This window comes from Botryllus schlosseri, chromosome 8, assembly GCF_051294905.1.
Source record: "Botryllus schlosseri isolate E-star chromosome 8, Bs_hap1, whole genome shotgun sequence".
NCBI classification, from domain to species: domain Eukaryota; kingdom Metazoa; phylum Chordata; class Ascidiacea; order Stolidobranchia; family Styelidae; genus Botryllus; species Botryllus schlosseri.
The window spans coordinates 19,149,890-19,166,412 of NC_137243.1; the positions used below are offsets into that span (position 1 = coordinate 19,149,890).

Genomic DNA, 16,523 nt, shown 5'->3' on the forward strand with positions numbered 1-16,523 from the left:
GCAACAAAGAAGGTTTGGCGACTTCTTTTGACTTTAATCGTAACGGCATAATTTGCTACATCGACTTTACTTTGAATCTGGATTACACATGTGAGGTACGTACAGGCTTCGTAATCGCGGCATGTTAATGAACTGGCTTAGTTTAACGAATTTGCGGTCTGTTTATACATCCTATGCTTTTAGTCAACGCAGCAACATTAAAAATAGGTTTTATAGTCGGAATTTCAAGCAACCTTTCGCGGGCCGGACAGATTAGCTCCGCGGGCCGCTCTTTGCCCAGGCCTAGACTGGACCGGACGTTATATGTAACCGAAATTATGTTCCTCAAATTTGGTGCCATATATATGTTGCGAGCATACCCAAAGGTGTCGTTGGAAGCGTTACCCGTTATTATCACATTTATCGCCACCGATCTTAGGAAATTTGGAAATGATGTTGTTTTCAAGAAAATAATTTTTTATGTTTATCACTACCACGCAATAAATATTTGCGCCAGACAGATTACGGTTGCATAATAATTGAGCTAAATTATAGACCTAAAACTGTCCGCAGGGCCCGTGACGGTTCAAACGGGGTCCACGAAGACAAAAAAGTTGATAACCACTGGTTTATGGTGTGTGTAACTTGAAAACAATCGCTATTTACTGTTGCAAACGTATTTGGTATTACCAGTGAACAAACTCTCGGTCTCTATCATGCATGATTTTATCTTATCACATCTTGTTATAAATTCCAGTAAGAAAATGTGGTTATTAGATTGAAAGACTCTTCCGAGTCGTTTCGAATTCTATATACTTTTTACTGCATCGCAATCGTATGTTGTTTTGCACTGACGAGCGTCATTATAAATTAAACTGTGTTCGCGAACCAGATCAGTTTTATAACGCACGGTGTCGCTACTATAGCCGCTCATTGACACATATTTGACACCACCGGTGAATACGGTATATTGTTACCAGAGGCAACAGAGGACAATTAATAGACAACTTGTTTGCTATCGGGTTACTCAACAAGGGCTTAAGTCTTTAGATCAATATGTTTGGAGGGTGAATATGTCGAACACAGTCAGTCACCGGATTACTGTAAGCTACGAAGTTGTCACTTTACAATGAGGGGCGGGGTTATTTTTAAATGACCACGGTTTAAAGCTGAGAATGAATGAGTTTTTAGGAAGTTTTGATTTTATTTTAGTGTGTACTTAGAGTATTTAGGTATTTCGCAATATAATGGCTCCCAGTGCTGGACAAGCCGGGAAATTTCCTGTGATATCGCATCCGCTGTCGAGACTAGGTAGCAGAGATTCATTGTCCATTCATGGATCTGGGTAAGTAAACTTGATTTATATCGCGCAGCGTATTAGCACACACTTGAAATCTTATCGGCGTGTATCTTGAATCGAGTGCTTTCGTTTTACCGCTAATTGCCAACGCGAATTAGTGAATTCAATGTGCCAAAATTGTGGTGATACTCTGATGGTTTATTGCTGAAGCGGGTCATGAAAAACACCTTGGCAAATATTTAATGCAGTAACCATAAGCTCATACCCCAGACCAATGTTCCCTCGGAGCTGCGCGCGTAAGCGGCCGCGCGCAGAAAAATGTGTGCCGCACACGAGAAAGCCGAAGTGCTGACCTTATTTATTCGTTACGTGCTGTTGTCCAAGGGACCGCGCAGTGAGTTGGTGAGTGCGTGCAGACTCGTGAAAAATTAGAGGGAGCAAAACCACTACCACTCACTTGCTAAGAGATCTGACCTCATCGATATATATTAGATATGAAGATATGCCTATATTTGTGAGGATATTCACGTGAATAGATCCTATTCGATAAGCGTTATTTATTGCGCTGCAGACATTTAGCTGAGTGGCGCGTTCGTCTGTTATCTTTTCATTGATCATCCGTTGTGGAATGCCCCAGAGAACAACAGAGACGATTGTGTTCGTGACTTCAGTGCGAAGTCTTCCGAACGCAAGTTCAATAGTGATTGTTATGATTAACTAATCCAAACGTAACCCCATGACAGCATTTTTGTCAGCGCGTACATCGCGTCGTCCTAGAATCGTATCGGTTCAAAGAGATAATTGATGACCGCAGAGTGACACGATGGGTTCATAGCCGACATTGACCTGGTTTGGAACTGATGATATATATCGTCATGTTCTTATGCGCATTGCGCATACACCTTTTTATCACTCGCACCCTGTGAGCTTTCAATAAAAATTTCCATACCATTTGTCCATATTCAACACGATTTCTGATGGTACCTACATTTAAAATCTAAACGACCATTGACACAAGATCGCGCGTGGCGCGAAGAAGATATTGGATTTGAGTGAATTTGTCCAGAAAAACGAGAAAATAATCCACTTTTAGTGGGTTCGCACAATGATTTTGGGTTCTAGATAGAGTAAAGGAATAATTTCGCCATGTATCTCGTACCCTTTGATGTAGTTCTTCGTATACACCCCTATGGTCCACGAAACCCTTATCATGAAACCATGATTAAGAGAATGATGTGAGTGGTTTCAGACTTTCGAAAAATGTAACTTCAATATATATATACTTCGGTTAAAATAAAGTGCCAGTCAAATCAAGAGCAATTTAACATTTCTTCGAATTTGATCATTTTTCATATGTCAGACCAGGGACGGGGAAGTAGTCGATTACGATTACGATTACTTCGGAATTTTTTCGAATATAATTGATTGCGATTACGATTACTTGAAAATGCTGTAATCGTCGTAACCGAGCGAGATAGTGTAATGGTTATTTCTGATTCCGTATTTACCGACTTGTAGCACGGCCCACTTTTACGCTTTTTATAAGACAACTACTTACGCGGATCACACGGCGAGGAGGAGCCTAGATACACCTCCAACACTTAGATAGGAATTCTGGAGTCGACCTCGGTCGGACTCGAACCCACAACAACCCGTGTTGTAGCCAGACATGGGGTAATCGCGATTAGTAATCGTAATCGATTACGACGATTACAGCATTTTCAAGTAATCGTAATCGCAATCGATTATATTCGAAAAAATTCCGAAGTAATCGTAATCGTAATCGACTACTTCCCATATCTAATCGATTTGTCTGTGAAAGAACGATTACTTTTTATTCGTACAAGGACTATGACATAAACTGAACAATAAACATTCATGAACAAGGATACCAGTTTCGTGATAACACTTACGTATGAATTCAAACGCCACTGCTCATTATTACGTCAGAAGTAGCCTATTAGCTTTGCTCGTCATAGCGTAAGAAGTATCCACAGTAAATAGATATTCGATGTACGACTGTACGTACATTAGTGTGATTGTAAGAACACCCACCGTGATGTATATCAGGTCATCAACACATTCCACACACCACTACCTCGCAGCAGGATAATTAATCACCACTCCGCCTAGTTTAAAATAGTAACTTGCGTATTGATGTTTGGTTATGCATAGTTAAACGCAGTTTTACCGTTGCTGCTTGGCGAGCAGTAGGCCTATGTAGTACGTACGTACACCGGACAAAGATTTGAAATTTTGTACTCGTCAAATAAAACATAACGGTTTCTACAACGAAGCATTAAAAATCAGCAGCTGCTGATATATATCATAATCGAGCCGTTTTTTTTTCGTTTCTCGTAACGGCAGCTTGCAGTACATTATCTGCAACAAGTTGAAGACAGAATTTTATGTTCTCTGCATCTTATTCTCATATGACTCTACTTGAAACGGGCGCCAATCGTTATTTCACAATTCTTACTCAACATTGGGCCCCGCCGCCATAGCCATGGGCTTATATACCATGTCAGCGTGGGTTGTAGCTAGAATCAGTACCAAAACAGCAATTCGTCCCCCAGTCCAAACGTTGGTCTTTGGTCCCCATAGGGTGGTATTTTAAAGTTGAAGACTGAATTTCGTCAATAATATTGGTAATTGCATTATATTACTATTAATTTTTAATCGTCTCTCAGCACCCGATGGTGAGATTTACCTGTAGAGCTGGGGGCACTTAATTCATAATCATAATGTCTGGTATCTTGTTATAATTACTTTAAAGTATGTTGTTAATTCGTGACCTCCGGTCTGTTACATAATCAAAAGATATTGTTGCATGCCGAACGTAGCAGACTGAAAGAAAAACTTTTGTGAGACGCACACGCAAATTGTCATGTCTTTAATGCTCTGTGCGTGCCCGGGTGGCATCTGCATAGTGGGCTCAGATTGGAAGGATCGAACTATTAGTCACGCCCACCCAGCGCGGCTATTGACAATGGACACATACCCTAAGTTTCGGCCTATAGTTCTTTCTTTAGTAGCACACTTCGTTAAGTCGCGTGTTGGTCGAAACTGCATATATCTTTTGGCGTGCCGTGGCACGATATTGACTGGAACCTAAATGCCTACTATAAATTAGGGTTGCATTTAAAACAAAAAGCAATTTAACCCAAACATGTATGAAACAAGGCCCTTGTTTAAAACATGTTTTTTAAGCCATTACGTCACGAATATTCATTTGTGACGTCATATTGGATTGACATTGACAATTGAAAATATATAGGGTAAATATAGTTCCTTTGACGAAATGTCAGTAGTATAACTGTTGAACAGACTATTTTGAGGGTTCCAACCATCCCATATCGATGTACGTCGGCTAAATCGGGTGGTAATTGTCCGTATAGGCTCATACAAAATGTTTTTTGGAAAGTATTTACACAATTATGGCATAATTTTACAACTTAAGAAACACAATTTTGGATTTTTGAATGCCTTTGTTTAGAACACTGTTTAAAACATGTTTCAAACAGAGTGTTTTAAACAACTATTTGTTTTAAATGCTACCCCAATATACATTATGTATGCTTTCTTTCTTGAAGGGGAGACGTATGCATTTCAACATCAAGCTATCTAGAGAGAATTTTCAACACAATTAAATCTCTCGAAAATACTGTATAAGTTATGTTGGTTTACGAAATACTTTTGAGTACCGTTCGTGCTCGTTCCCCACCCTATTGGGAAATTTGGGGTGCGGCAGTCAAGGATCTGGCAAGAATGTAAATCGTTGGGTGCGATAAATCGTCCTTTATAAAAATGGGCAATTGGTACATTATGACGTAACAAGGAAAATCCTTTTTAAAGGAAGTCTGTTATCTCACCAGGCCTTTTCAGCGAAATCCATATATTGTCTTCCAATATAACTTCTAAGATGCAAAATAAATGTAATCGTGAGTAATCGTGATTACTTTTCCAATGTAATCGTAATCGTAATCGACTACTTCCTAATTTTGCTGTAATCGTAATCGTAATCGCGTCATTCAGAAGTAATCGCAATCGCAATCGATTATATTCATGAGGTAATCACCCCATGTCTGGTTGTAGCCGTGGGTCATACCACTGCGCTACCTCGCCACTTCTCTGTTCGGGTGTATATATATTTTCGACCATGATCATTAATGAGACAAAGCTGCGTTGCAATATAACTGATGTTCACGTGCAGTCTTTACTAAGGTTTTCTACATACGACATACAGCCAGAGTTCAAAGACCTTGTTGACAACGTTGACCGATCACAGATGTCTGATCGACTTCAACAGCTACTGTTAATAAATTCATTAAATACTGTGTTTGGTCTTTATACGCTTTAAACTTGAAGTTTACATTAAATATGATTTATTCCTTTTATAGGTGGATAAATACACGATTATTGTATTTATTATGTAATCCGGCCATCAAAGTACTTCATTTTCCCATATCCGGCCCGCCAACCGGAAAAGTTGCCCGCCCTTGAGTCAAACTGTCGCTGAGATGACTTGAGTCACATTTTTAAATGACTTGCTGTACTTGGCTCTGACTCGACATATGAGAAATGTGGAGTGACTCGAGACTAGTAGACAAATTTTCGAGTCAACTTTCAAGTAATCAAATGTTCTTTTTTCTACGCCATTCTGAACCTCTTGGTCGCTCTCGAAATGACTTATTTACTAGATGTCATTTACATTTTCATTTTCTATATGGTTAATTCCGTCAGTAACGACATCACAGACAAAATAGGTTCGACATGCCCTGCCTGAAATCAGAACGGCTTTATCCGGTACTATAATATCATTACAATCAGCATATATAAATTTGTTCAGTAAATGGTAATTTGAGTGGGACCAACTATAAGGCTTCGCTCATCGAACCATCTTGGGCTATATGCGGGATTGCGAGTATATTGGATGTATAAGCACCAATAATTTGCGAGCGATTTGTAAGAACGATATACTTAACACGTTGTTTCGGAAGCTGGTCGTTGAATTGGAATGTACACCTATAAACCGAGCATAGTATGGTGTGGTACGGAAGGAAATCTCGGCATAGAATAGGGAAATATGAAAGTATGTTATGATATGATATGGAAAATGACAGCCTTGGGATGGGAATATTTTTCCGTGCTTCCATGTTTTTGATGTTTTGCCAGCACCATGACAGGTATCTTACTCCAAATTTCTCAAATCGATTGCATACCTCACGAAGTCGTTCACAGAAAATTCTCTGTTCCTCTCTCCAATCGCGACTCCGACTTACCCTAATAGAGATATTTTTGAACACAATATAGATGCACAACGTGCATACGAAGGAAAATTATATTGTTGATGATATGGTGTAATCTGTGTAATAATAAAACGAATGATATTCGACCACTATGGTGTTCGAGCGTTACATCTCGCATATCGTAACTACTACTCCACAAACTATCATGAAGACACTTAAAATCGCAGACCCTCAAAATGTACCAGGTCAACCTGTTAAACTTGGATATCATTTCCTGCGCTTCGCTTGGATTATAAACACGCTATATCGATTTTGACACAATCATGTAATAGTCCAGATTGAGTGTGCAAATACGATTGGTGAGATGTGACCACATTTTCCAGTCATCTGCTTTAAGGGTTCACACAAGCACCCACAAAATTTAGTGGTGACCGCAACAAAATAGTTAACAAACACTTGTATAAAGTGACTCCGGAAATTCCGTAACATTCGAAATTCTTATTGAATCTAGCTGTAAAGTTGTTGGTCCGAAATGGATAGAATACGCATAAAGTCATCAAATTAGACTGATCCAAGTCTATAAATGTCAATCCATGTTCAAAGAGATCATTCTTTGTAATTTTAGACAACACCGGGATGGATTTTTGCCAACGGAACCCAGGGTGAATCTGCACACGTCGATGGACATGGACCGCTGCCGCAGTGTGACGAAACGTTGCAATACGTCGCAAGAAAGCAGTCGAGTGACGACGGAAGAGGTGGTTATTGGCGAATACTAAAATCGTTATTAGACAGTATCCAAAATCACGTGCTAAAGGACAAACGTAACACTACAATATTCTTTATCAGTAGGGCGATTTTTTACCTAAAAACGGCAGATTTTCACCTAAAAATCAAACATTTGAATTTTTTTACCTTGATAAACTTAATTTTGACCAAATGTTGACCTAACGTTGCAAATTAGGTGTTTTCCCCAATAATGTTAGAAATATACTGCTTATCTTCATTTCTGGTTGGAACTGTCTCTCCTTATGAAATAGTTTCACCTGAAAAAACTGTTTTGACTCAAAAACTGACAAAGTTTTACCTGAGAAAACTTTATTTAAACGAAATCTTAGCCCTATGAAGAATTTCAGTAGTTACATCACGTATTATGGTAGAAAAAATGAAAATTTGTTGTAGTACAACGAAAGATACTTTCATACATTCTCGCATAGAAAGTGTCGGTTTTTACTGAGTAGCTTGCCAAGAATGGAGAAAGAAAATTCAACAGCAGCAGTTGTTGGTTGACTGAAGTTTTGCGTACACTGCTGGGGACACACCATGTTGCTTCATTCTGACAATGGTGTCTACATCACAATTTTCCATCATGCGCTTCTTGATCTAAGAACCATGCAATGCCCACGCAGTCTTGCTTCAGTTTTAGGTATTGCGGTACGTTCAGCATAACACCATGTCAACCTATTTGTTTCATTTGAATGTTTATGATTTACAATGAGCAGACAATGATCGTCTACAACGGTGGGCCCATAAAGTAGGCTACAAGCTGTAAAATGCCAAATGATAAGTTCACCGACAGTGCAAAATCTACGATACAAACGAAATGCAGGTAGCAAAACAATTTGACATTTCGACATTTTTTGACCTAACGCTACAAATTTGACAAAAGTTTGACTTTTTTTTGACATGTCAAAAAAATCGCCTTCTTATTAGAAATTTGTCTGTATGTATCAAACATTATCCACCTCATATAATAATCAGATTACTTTCGTGTGACCACATACCGATTTTGTGACTATTCCCAGCATATCAGTCACAAATAGACTGTGTCAACATAAAATCAAGTACACGACTGTTTGCGGAATATGAGATACATCAAGCTATAGATAAGTCTATCTGCTCATTCGACCTACTTTATCAATATGAGTTGAAATGTGAGAACACGGCAATTCTCTTCGGAAACTTGGTATAAACTGGTTATTGAAAATATTACGTTGCAAATTTAACCGGAGGTGTTCTCAGCTGCGTGGAAACATCTTTATACTATTGGATTAAGCGCTTTATGCCTCGACAAATTCAATATGTCTGGGACTCGGTGCCAAGGTCAGGTCTGAGGCTGAGATTTAGTAACAGAGCCACACATCAATATAAAGCGATGAGATCATGAGTTTGGAAGGCAAGCGATATTTGCCTAAAAATTCTCTCCAGTTTCCTAACAATAGTGGCTGTTGCTGTGAAGAATAAATGTCTTAAACAGGTGTGTAAATGACGCTATATGAATGGGCACTTGATATTATCACCAAACTTTCGCGTCATATGCAAAATAAGCCGTCTACAAGCGCATTTTTTGCCGTTGTAATTAAATACATCCCACTGGACGTTCTAACATTTTCGCCCCCTTGTCTCTCAAAATTGCATATTGAGTGGCGATATCGCCCACATTGGGAACCACTGTATTATACGATTATACCTATTCGTATTACAACGTTGAGGCATCGCGTTAGTCGCAAACATACATCTTGCAACTTCGTATGTGGCCCACTCCAATTTCCCTCTAGAAGTATACGACTCTTCGACCAAAGTTATATTTTGAAACTATATTTATTTGAGTTCTTTTCTTACCTTCTTTCATTTTCTATATTATTTTCTAGTTTTACCGTGTCTTGGGCATTGCTTGTTGACGTTTCTTTTACTTGTATACTTGAGTAGCAGAGCGGCTCTGACTACTGTGACAATTTCGGATTACGCACATGCCGCGGCACCAGACGTGAAAGAGCCGTAGTAATGTTCGATACACAAATTTTAGATGAACTCTGCGATGGGTTCCAATTTCTAAGATTCTTCTCAGTGTCACCCGATAGTCATAAGTATTTCCGAAATAATAATAACCACCATTGTGAAGCGGTATTTCAAATAAATCGGTTACGGGTCCCATGTTATTTGCGCATCGGAAGATTTTATCCCATTACGTTTCAATACTACACATATGATAAAGATTCTTCGTTGTGTATCGTGACAATTGACCCGCGAACAAAGCTATTACTGACAACTTTACAATAGTAAAGCATAATATTCTGTGTCGCGCATGATACTATGCTTGTACCAAGCTATACCGGCTCATTTCATTGTTAGGAATTCATTCACCGTGAAGGGCTTCTCATTATAGAGTAATTACCTCACCATTATCCAGCGATCGAGTGGCGTGACTATAACGGCTCTGACAAATACCTACCTTTTCAAAACAGCTATCATTGATATCAAGGATGTATGACAACTGGTATTCAATAATGTTTTAATCGCTAGACAATAATAGGACAAGAATATACCAACAGGCTGACCGCTGTTTTCCTCACAATTTGATTTCCAGAGCTTCTTGGAGGTACAGAACTTCAATATGCAATTGAATGGTATATTTGATTTCCCCATACATGATCTGGTTTACGTTCCGAACTTGATCTACTGTACGTAACTGCGGTGATTAATTCCGAGGACCAGACTAGTTTTGCAGTAGATTGCAGACAACACTTCTTGTCACAACATGTCACCACAATGCCACAACAAAGAAGTAGACGAGACTGTCGTCTTGCGGCACAACAGCCCGCTTCCATCTTGCCCGTTAAATGTGGCAGACTTTTGATTACTCACCCATACTACAAACAGGTGCGTACCTAAGGCCCATGCTGCAGCACGTAACATAGTCACATAGTTACAGGACAGTGCTTTTTACCTTGTGGAATGATACGCACTTGTGCGAATGAAAAAAATTGCAGTGCGGATGACGAAGGTGGTGTGGATGGTGCGGATCAAAATCCGGATGAATGCGAATGAAAATCGTAAATAATTGTTGATTATTCTGACGTGGAATAATTCAAACAAACCTAATAGGAAATTCAAATGCAGTGTCTTCCCAACTTTTGTAGTTGCGACGCAATTGTAAAAACTTGTTTGACTTACGACGCACCACTAATCGTAGCTTTGACACTAACGTTGTCTCTCACAAGACGTAGTGAATTAATGTTTGCGCACTATAATTACAGCGTAACCAAAAGCGTGGTTTGAGAGCGGTGTAGTGGCAGATATACACTGTATCAGCTCGTCTGAGCCGGCGACAGGCTGAGAAAATGACGTCAAATTGACTTTCTGCTTTCTTTCGTTAAAAAATCATAATATTTTCGTAATAACAGTTCGATTAGTACGAGACACGAGGATAGTACTAAATACCATCATTACAGATTCACATTTGCAAGTTACCGTAGCGCAAATTCAAGGGTTATCAAAGTAGGGATCACAAAGGGTATAATTTTGGCTATACACGATGCCAGAGCGATATGTTAATATGTATGTAATATTAGTTGAATTTATTGCAAAAAATCCTGCGATAGTTTTTACGTGTACAAGGTCACTGTGTTGGGTACCATAGCCAATAAGACGACACGCAGAAAATATGGCTTGATCATGAGAATGTGTCGACCTTTGGTTTGAATTCATGATAAGATTTGTCCGACTGGTTTTTCTGTAAAACATGGTCGAAGACCGTTGGGATGAATGTAGCAATAACGCGTATAACGGGTACGACGACACCTTTCGGTATGATCGCAACATATACATGGCCCCAAAATTTAGAAAAAGATTTTTGTATCGAAAATATCACGTCCGGCCCATGTCATTTCCATCCAGCAGTTCATTTTGAAGTTATGGTGGAATAGTGGTTATATGTAAGCTATATCACAGGAAAAATAGATTCTGTGACGAAGTATCAATTCCCTTATTGGAGCAGATTGCGAAAAAAATAATGAATGTCTAGCACAAACGACTGTTCACTAAATTGCTGAGACTGATAATTTCAAATTCAAAATGTTTTGCAATCATTTCGAATTCACGCTCATTGACCTTACTACTCCAACTTTTTATTTTTACCGCAAACCCCAGCAAAGCATCTCTAAACAGAAATATGTTCGTATCAGTAAACTATTGGCAACTTGGCAATTACAATGTGTTGGCACAGTAGAATATTTTATCTCGGACGGCCATTCTGTTGATGTGAGTCCTGAAGTTTTAGCAATTATGAAGCGAACGTAAAAAATGACGAATTTGGTTATCAATACCTTTGCAAATTGGGGGAAGCGAGTGGCGCAGTTGGTAAAACACCGTAGTCACGACACCAATGGTCGCTGGTTCGAATCACGGTTCTGACCAACGTCTACGTGTCGGAGGTTTCTCTGGGCTCCTCATTGCCGACCTCACTACTACGGTAGTGCATTAAAAAGCCCAGACTGAAAGTGAGCCGTGCTATAAGTCGGCAGCAGAGACCACGATGGGGACGCATGGGAGTGAGAGACAATGAAGATGACAGCGAGAGAGAATGATAAAGACGTTCCCTACAAGACAAAGAAAAAAAGCAAAGACCAATGAACTTTATGAAATTCATGTCGTGGGGCACAAGGCCTAGAAAGGCGATAAGCCCCACTGTGTTGTGCCTATCAATACAATACAATACCTTTGCAAATTTAGTGGTTTCGCGCACCCCCCTGAAAAAGCTTCCCGGTGGAGAACCATGCACTGTAATAGATTATTTTCATTTGCGATACCGCTATAGGCTTGATAACTTATCTAGACGGTTCAAGTATAGCAGGGGCGGGCAACATACGGCCTGCGGGCCGGATCCGGCCCGCGGACAGTTTCCCGTTTTACATGATAATGTTGCTTGCGGCCCCAATCTGCCGAGATTCCCCACTACTTTCTTAAACGTCAAATTTTAGTGACTGTATGTTATTATTTACGTATGCGCGCAGCGTGCGAGTGCAGAGCTTACGCGTAAGTTCGTCGACGCGAGAAGACTTGCCTTATCGGCATTTACCATGTACTCAACCCAAATGAATTGATATCTTGGTAAATTTGGGGTACCGGGCTTATCGAACGCCTTGAAATCTTAACTAAGGATTGCACCGTAGTGTCCTATATGGTGTGGACACAAGCAAATCTCACGGCTCAGTGAAATTGTCCTACGTCACACTTTCCATTTGGCTAAAGGTAATTTGACGGTAATTTTTGATCGGCTTGCCGAGCATTAAATTTGATAAAACTGGTATCAATCGAAAGCTACCGAGGTACTGATTGTGCAAATATATATTTTATTTTGCTCGTGCCACTGGAACCCCCCAAAATCAGCCTCGAATGCTGATTTTGGTGTCTAGTCCCTTATATATTTTGACCTGGGTTTCGTTTAAATGTACCCGGTCATATAAGCTATCGTCGCTTCATTAGGGGCGGGGCGTTGACAGTAAAGCAAAAATAGGTTTGTGTTTGAATTAGCATTGTGACATGACGTCAAGTGTTCGAGTTCACGTTCACTTTCACAAATAGCCTTTCATAAAAGTTGGTGTTCGCAAGACCCCCACGCCTTTTAGGTCAAGATCCCCTACTAACATTTGATGCAATGTAGTTGGTATGTTCATTCTCTTTGTTCTTAATATAGATCCTGATTCACCTTCAAGACAAGCTGAATGGAAATCTACCCGCCGCCCGAAATATATTCCAGGCAAACGATCCTTTCGGAGAGGGCACTGTGCCGAAAGAAGCATTTGCCCGCGTCATGTGGCTTTTATACGGATATTTAAATAGCAAACAAATTCAAGCCATCTTGAAAAGGTCGTATGCACAGTATTTCGATTTGATATCAGTAGGTAATGTTCTGTATATTTGATCACAGTCTTGGATTGGACAACAAAGATACCATATCATTCGAGGAGTTTTATTTTCGTGTGAAAAATCAAGGAATACCAGAGTCGCCCTACCAAAAAGTGTCGAATTGGGTTAAAGCAGTTAGCACCGCCCCCAGAAGCAGTCATCGGAAAGACTACGATCGTGTAAGCCAGATGACATATAGGGATTGGGAGTTGGAATGCATGTCTCGGTTCTATGTATTGGCTCACCCACCGTCATTTGTTGTGACCCTATATTGCTCATCTCAACATCCACTGGGGCGCATTTGCAAAATCAGTTTTACATTGATATTGATTTCGGTACAATCGTGGAATTTATACTACCCAGACCTTTAAAGCCAATCCACATGACGCAAGACCTGATTGTATGTCGCACCTAACGGGTCGTAGACAATACAATAAAGGTCTATTTTACGCGGAGTCACATTTCATGACTGGACTCTACCACATCACATGCTGACCAATCTCGATTGCTCGCACCAAGGTTGCTGCCAACTGGTATGCTCATTTGCGCTGCGATTAAATGGCCCTGAGATAGCCTATTCTCGATCAGATTAACAAATAATGGAACCAGCATATAAATAGAAGTGGCTATAGATTCAATATCAGTCTATTGTGAGTCTTCATACTTATGTATACGTAAAGCCATTTTGAACAATTATTTCTTCTCACTAGACAAAGGGAAATATATAAATAAATAAATAAATAAATAAATAAATAAATAAATAAATAAATAAATGAAAGTAACTCTTCAAATCGGGATGGCGAAAATTTAAATTTAATTAATGTTTCATATTATATAGATTAAATAGTCGTCAGTCATCAGCACATTATTTTGTTATATCACCGTAGTGTTATTTGGAGCTGTATATGAAGACTTCGCTGACATTACGATATCACAAATGTACTGGAATAAGGCTATATATCGGTGGTCCCCACCCGATTGCTCGGTGATCGAATTCTCGAATTGTGGGGAGTTCAGGGGTTTCTGGTGTGGAAAAGGGGGAAACGCCCTTGCAAAATAAATACATTCAGTAAATACAATACATATATACAGCGGAATAACACCACAATTACCGTTAACAGTTCACTGCACTGGACTAATGTATGCGTCGCTAACTTTATGGCCCGTTGTTGACGAAAACTCATTTTGAATTGTGGATAACCAATATATTAGGGTCACAAACACGTTTAGCACGAGTAGCATGACGTGCCATAAAGCTTTCGCAGAATTTTGCGGGACACCGGTACCAAAGAATTTTTATGTTGCAATAAAAGGCGGTCCCATCTACCTTATTCTGACAATCACGAACTAGTTAATATATCATAGGGATCATCATAACGAGGTATTTCAGTGAAGTTGACAAATCTCTTCAGTCTTTTTTGAGGTCACTGATTATTCTTTCGTTCAGCCAAGTCTACCTCCATCAACGCCCCGTTCCGCAAGATCGGCTAGGGCATCGCGGCAGGTCGTGGGAGAATCTTCATCTCATTGTTGGAATGTTTTAAAGAAAAGAGTACAAGATGAGTACGTTTCAAAAACCCACGATTACGCCTATTTCACGCTGACATGGAGGCCGCAAGGTGGTGCGGACAATTTGCATTGTCACTTCACGTCATCTGTTGTTGTTGTTGTTGTTGTTGTTGTTGTTGTTGTTGTTGTTGTTGTTGTTGTTGTTGTTGTTGTTGTTGTTGTTGTTGTTGTTGTTGTTGTTGTTGTTTATTAAACAAAAAGATGTGGCGCTTATCGCCTGACGGCCTAAACACGTCATCTGTTGTTACTGATAATTACTGATATGAATAACGTAAGATCATAAGACTCAATATAAATGAAGGCCGAAGCACCACATTAGTGCCGTCCGTTGTATCAAGATTTTATAAAATGCATCTACATTTGCGGTGCTGTGGTAAAGCTGTATCCAGCGGTTTTTATGGCTGTCACTGACGATAGTCTGAATATAAAAGATCTGAGACGCATATTCTCCGTATGCTTTATCCCATTCTTTAACTTGAGAAATTTTCAGACCTTCCTTTTTTCTTACTCTTATATGGGCCTACTTTTACATATAGTTTTGGCCTGCATTGAAAATCGCTTCTTCTACTTTTATTTGAGTACCAATTTACGACATTTGTTTTATTTGTACTTGAGTATCATCAATTGCTACTTTACCCTCTTCTGAAAACTACATATGTTAATGTCAAACCTCTCAAAAACTTGAGCAGTTGTGAGGTTATATAATAGATATTTGTTGTCAAATATAGTTTTAGTTGTTTCCATGACTAAAGCAAAAGTCAGTATCTCCTGACATCTGGGACCTGGGCCAGCCGAGTCTTAGTCCGACATTGATTGAGTGACTAAAACTTGTTCAATAAATCGGCTAAGAGTCATCAAATGCTCATACTGTTTTCAGACGATTCGATCCGACCTCCGTCTTACCTGCAATCTGTTTCGGAGACGGTGCATTCGTAGTTCCAGCTCAATTCCGAGAAGTCTTGCGCAGGTTAAACATCATGGCCACAGAGGACGATGTAACGAAGATATACAGAGGGTATGTTGCATGCTTGGAGTGCAAAGATCTGATCGTGATAGATGAGGACTGTATTTTCGTAAAACTGTATCGAATCATATTCATAGAATGGATGGCGCGAGTCCATACGCAATCCACACGAAACGTTTATTCGAATTGTTGGGTCTTGACCCTGAAACCGGACGGTATGCTCCAAAGAAGCCTGCTACATCTACACCAAAGCCTCCGCAACCTCAGCAAGTTGAGCCAGTTGAGACGATGTTAGATAATTCAGAAGATGATCTGCATCAATCGCAACAGCTAATTACAGCTCACGTTACAGGGTTAGAATTGTTCCAGAGCCTGAATCAAAACGACCTAGAACATCGCAAGGTAAGGCTAAAAACGAGAGCTATACATTGACCTATCATGACTCCAATTAAATACTCATATCGACCACCATGAGTGTACTTGGTTACTTATAGCCACGAACTTACCAGGTTTTCCGATTAAAAACTCCAACACCGCCAACTGACATGACCCCAGAAACCATGCATGTCGTCACCAACATCATAGGCTGATGTCCTCTCACTCTCTTGATTTTCAAATCTGCATTCGCGACTCTGCTGCCTCCAACTCCAAATGATATGTATGTGGTACTGATCCCTCAATAAGAGAACCGCACAAGTGCACATGAATTCTCCTATCGGTGCGCGTAGAAGGACGGCAGTTATGATTAGGCACACTCGTATGCGCTGCCGACTAG

General features: G+C 39.8%; 1 protein-coding gene across 1 annotated transcript in view; it reads left to right on the forward strand.

Moving 5' to 3' along the window:
• The first annotated feature begins 1,072 nt into the window (after positions 1–1,072).
• Positions 1,073–16,523, forward strand: part of LOC145445334 (uncharacterized) — a 33,368-nt gene continuing 17,917 nt past the window's right edge. Inside the window, exons 1-8 of the mRNA XM_080323522.1 lie at positions 1,073–1,324; positions 7,154–7,286; positions 13,004–13,176; positions 13,238–13,394; positions 14,663–14,778; positions 15,662–15,799; positions 15,886–16,038; positions 16,101–16,150. Coding sequence (XP_080179648.1) covers positions 1,227–1,324; positions 7,154–7,286; positions 13,004–13,176; positions 13,238–13,394; positions 14,663–14,778; positions 15,662–15,799; positions 15,886–16,038; positions 16,101–16,150 — 1,018 coding nt within the window. The 5' untranslated portion in view covers positions 1,073–1,226. The remainder of the gene's footprint in view (positions 1,325–7,153; positions 7,287–13,003; positions 13,177–13,237; positions 13,395–14,662; positions 14,779–15,661; positions 15,800–15,885; positions 16,039–16,100; positions 16,151–16,523) is intronic.